Source organism: Pangasianodon hypophthalmus, chromosome 8 (assembly GCF_027358585.1).
Source record: "Pangasianodon hypophthalmus isolate fPanHyp1 chromosome 8, fPanHyp1.pri, whole genome shotgun sequence".
In the NCBI taxonomy this organism is placed as follows: domain Eukaryota; kingdom Metazoa; phylum Chordata; class Actinopteri; order Siluriformes; family Pangasiidae; genus Pangasianodon; species Pangasianodon hypophthalmus.
The window spans coordinates 275,542-280,644 of NC_069717.1; the positions used below are offsets into that span (position 1 = coordinate 275,542).

Here is a 5,103-nt window from a genome sequence, read left to right on the forward strand (position 1 = left end):
TTTACGTGAAGCAGTAAAAGGGAACTAATTGCAGGTAGGAACTAAAGTAGTGAGCGGGGAACGGAGGAAGTAAACAGGAAGTAAACAGGAAGTAAAGTAGTAAACAATCGCAGGTAGGAACTAAAGTAGTGAGCGGGGAACTGAGGAAGTAAACAGGAAGTAAACAGGAAGTAAAGTAGTAAACAATCGCAGGTAGGAACTAAAGTAGTGAGCGGGGAACTGAGGAAGTAAACAGGAAGTAAACAGGAAGTAAAGTAGTAAACAATCGCAGGTAGGAACTAAAGTAGTGAGCGGGGAACTGAGGAAGCGTCGCACCACACGCAGCGTAGTTTCGGTCTGAGGAATCGTTCCAGACCATCGTTCGGATTTGTTTCTTCTTTACAGCGGCGTAACTCATTTACACAGAACTTCCTGTCGCACTGTTGAGTTAACGTTAAGCTGTGTGTGTGTGTGTGTGTGTGTGTGTGTGCAGATCGAGGAGCTGCAGATGAAGCTCCAGCTGGCCGAGGCAGATCGTGAGCAGCTCCGCTCTGAGCTCCAGCAGGAACGTGAAGCTCGTCAGCACCTCGAGAGGGTCGTCAAAGATCTACAGGATCAGCTGTGGCCCAAACCCGAGGAGGAAACACACACAGAGCTGAGCGGGAAAACTCCATCAGCTTCATCTGCTTCAAACGCTAAAGAGTCCGACAATTAACACACACTCTGTCTGTAGACACACACACACACACACACATGCAGTAATCATGAGGAGCACGAGGAGAGAGACGCTGTACAGTGACTGAAGACGTTGAAATGAAAAAGATGAAGAAGAAAGACGGATGTGTAAAATGGAAGAAGACACTTAAGTGGAAAATCGGAAGTGTGTGTTACGGATGTGAGCAGAGACTCGCGCTTCCTCGTCAGCTCCCGGGATGCACTGATCCTGACTCGGAATTTCTGACGTCGAGATGAACACAGGACACGAAATGTTTCATATCACACTTCAACTTTTTAATCACGGTTTACAGAAAGAGCACGATGTTGTATTTGTAAAATTCTGTGCAAAGCGATGCCTATGTTAGCATTTTTTAAAAAATTACACCGTGCCCGTTTGCTAGCGTGTTTACGGTAAACCTGCTACTCCTGGAATTACGGTAATGTGGTGTGACAGATGGGATCAGTGCATCGCTGTGAAACTTTATATCATATCACAGTAAATATAAACACGGTTGATATTAAAAACATAAGCACAAACATATTCTTGTGCTTAAGACTTTTTAAAAAAAAAAAAAAACAGAGGCTTTTATACACATTTAAAATCGATTCTTTACACGAGGAAGAAACTTCGGAGACGAATAATTCTCGTCATCTCTTCGTTAACCGTTAAGAAAGTGTGTGTTTTTACACTCTCCTCTTTTTGTAACAGACTATTTATCAGACGAGTTACGATACAAAAACAAAAATTTCTTTTTTGAAAATTTTTTCAAAGAAATCGTATCTCTGTGTCGCTTGCTATCGTTGCTATTACATCATTTCTTAATAAACACACACACACACACACACACTTGTACCTGAGCGCGTTTGGGTCAAAACCTCGTAAGTGTATCTTAAAAAGATAGTTGAGTGTGTGTGTGTGTGTGTGTGTGTGTGAGACGCTAACAGCTTCACTGTGCATATCCACCGTTGCGACGCTAACAGTTAGCATCATGCTAAATCATGGCGGCCATGTTTTTTCGTAGGGCTGTTTTTAAAAAAAAAGCGACAGAATGTTCTTTTTAAGTAAATTATATGTAAATATGAATGTTTTTTTCTTTTTTTTAACTTTACAATAATGAATCGCACTTTGTCATAACGAGATCCTGCGTAAAAAAATGCATTAGCCTCTCTGTACCTTTATTTCAGAGTTTAGCCTCCAGGAGTATAGAAAATAAAAAAAATAAATAATAAATAATAATAATAATAAAAAGCATTATGTTGATTATATGCAACACAGTTACATGCAATGTAATCCTATGTTTAAGGCAGAAATATTGTAAATAAACATTTCAGAACAAAAAAGAGGGTCTTTATGCTCTGCTTTGCTGAAACACTTCTCTAAACAAACTCAAATTAAATTTTTTTTTTTATTTTATTTCTACAGTCAGTCCAGAAGTGTGAGAGCTGTTTATTCTTTTCTTATTTTATCAGCTATTAAACTCAAATAACATTCAACATTGTGCCGGTAATCAACAATAAGAAATTAAAGCTAGCTTTGTTTCCGTTATCTTTGTTCAGTAAGCTAGCTAGCATTATGCTGAACTACACTGACTTAACAAACTCAGCTAGCTAGCTAAGCTATCTATCTATCTATGTTATTAAATATAGCGATATATTTACTCACTCACTTTCCATAACTGCGTTTATAGTTAAATATTAAAGTAGCTAAACCAGTAGCTAACTAGGAGTTAGCTACTATCACTATAAAATAAAATAAATAAAACATCTGAAACACTGCAGAAGCGAGACGTAACCCGGGAATGCGTCATTGTAGTTTACGATCTTAGCACGATAATGGATTATGTAAAAGGTTACTGCCATGTTTTCGGATTATAAGAGATGTTTTATCCTCTAGCAGGTGACGATACGTACGGAAAAGCAACGTGTGTTATCAGTTATACGTTATCTTGCGCTATATGAGCGGTTACGCTAGTTTGTGGAAAATAACCATCAGAGCTAACTTTGTGCTAATTAGTAAGTCTGTTGTGTTACATTTCGCCAATCAGGCTTCACTAAACATCATAGCTGCGTCGCCTGCTAACGTGCTCGAGCGAGATAATAACATAGCTCTAATACGTTATCTCAGCCAATCAGAGCGCAGGTTTCATGTTTATATTGTTGAATGGTGAGGGACGTGTTTGCGTGTTTGCTAGCTGATAAAATAAAAACATTTCTCAGACTCTCGGAGCTGAACTGTACGAGTGTGAGCTACGCTGACACTCGCGCTCTGAGCCGTTATTGCTGTTATTCATGTACTTTGAGCATTTTTTTAAAAATGTTTTCAATAAACAATTTTTTTTCTTATGCATGACATTTTAAAGAATTTAAAAATAATCTGCTGTTTGTGTAATGATCATTATCGGGCATTAATAATGTTTATATAATAGTTTATTGTGTTAATTACATTTATACAGAAAATATTCATTAAAATAACTCCAACTACACACACACACACACACACACACTCACACACACACACACACACACACTCACACACACTCACACACTCACACACACACTCACACACACGCAATATTCATTTAGCTAAATGCTAAAAGCTACACATGATGCGGGTGTGTGGTGAATTTTTTATTTTTTTTTGCAAACAATTTTATCCAAATTAAATGCACACTGATGTTCATTTTGCCATAAATAAATAAATAAATATATAACTAACTAACTAAATAAATAAATAAAAACTCCTTGCAAAAATTGTGCAAAAATTCACAATTCAATTTTAAATGTCTTTTTTAACATTTTAAAAATATTTCCTTTTTAAGAATTTACGTAATATATAAAGCTACAGAGATCTCCACATTTATAAAATAAAAAAATTAAAGCCTGGTGTTGTTCTTTTTGCGAGTTTGAACAGAAAACACGGCGATTTTGTAGTTTTTCACTCTAAAAGATGTGTGTACTTTAACTTTCATGTTTTTTTTTCTTTTATATATAAAAAAATGAGAAATTTTGCTAAAAATTTGGTAAAATTGTTTCTAAACGAGAGCCATTCTTTTGCTAATAACAGCAATAACAGGACATGCGTTAGATACACAAACTGTAAATATTTTTTTAAAAGATAGATTTTACAATGTTGTATTATAAATATATCTTGTGTTTGTTTTTTTTAAAGAAAATATTCAATAGTTGTTTTACAAAACAATTTCATTGCTACTTTACAAGCTTAGTTTATTTTGTGCATTTTTTTGCCTTTATTTTGAATTTCAATACTTTTTTTAAATTGTTTAGTACCGTCTGTATCAGTTCATTTTAATTTCACGGTCATCAGTATTTTATTTTTTTATTTTGCTCCTCCGTAACGAGGCACGTGCGCAGTCACGTTATCGTGATTTTTACGATATTATTACGATATTTATCTGGTGCACAGAATCTGTCCGAAAGAAAAAGATTTATGAAACTGGAATGTGATAATAATAATAATAATAATAATAATAGTAATACTGTTGTTTTGCGTGGTGAAATATCGTAATAATATCGTAGATGTGATTCCGAGCACGTGCCCGACCCCACAGGAAGTTCGTTTGTTGCGTCTCAGCCCTTCACTGCTGCTATAACGAAATGTTATAAACGTTACAGTTTTACAGCAAGCCTATTTTTATGTACGAGATTAAAATTACGCTTTGTTTATTAACGCCGCAGATATAAAAATAAAATCTTTCCCTCTTTATTTCTTCTTTTTCTGCATATAGACTGTAAGATAAAGGACTTTATGAGACTGCGCTATAAACCGCATTGAGAAAATGTACAGTGTAAAGATGCATTAATCAGAAATAAAACTGTTTGTCTTAAACGTTGTGTGGTTCTTCACTGCTAACGCTAGCTAGCCAACATGGGCTGCTAATGTTAATATGAGCTAAATCTGACAGGATTTTTAATGCATATTTAATAAATGTTAAAACTCCTTACTGCTAACACTAGCCATCTGGCTAACATGAGCTAACCTGACAGGTTTCTGGGAACATTTAAAATCATATCCATAAATGTTTACTATCTTTACTGCTAATACTAGCTAACATGCTAACCTGACAGGATTTCTTCTAAGATTTTTACTTCATATTCATTAATGTTCATAATCGTCACTGCTATAACCAGCTAGCTAACAAGATTTTAAGGCATTTTTAAAAACAAATCCTGCCAGGTTAGCTCTTATTAGCTAATCTTCACTGCTAATATTATGTAGGTTAGCTAACATGAGCTAACCTAAGCTAACCTGAGAGGATTTTTAAATCATATAATTATTGTTTATAATCTTTACTGCCTGCTAAATCTAGTTACCTTACATCTGCTAACCTGAGAGGATTTTTGAGTTTTTAATACATATATGTTAATTATCTTCACTGCTAATGCTAA

At 35.2% G+C, this 5,103-nt stretch overlaps 1 protein-coding gene across 1 annotated transcript in view; it reads left to right on the plus strand.

The window, feature by feature from the left end:
- Positions 1-4,543, plus strand: part of skia (v-ski avian sarcoma viral oncogene homolog a) — a 29,628-nt gene extending 25,085 nt beyond the window's left edge. Inside the window, exon 7 of the mRNA XM_053236152.1 lies at positions 473-4,543. Within this exon, the coding sequence (XP_053092127.1) occupies positions 473-694 (222 nt within the window). The 3' untranslated portion in view covers positions 695-4,543. The remainder of the gene's footprint in view (positions 1-472) is intronic.
- The last annotated feature ends 560 nt before the right edge of the window (positions 4,544-5,103 follow it).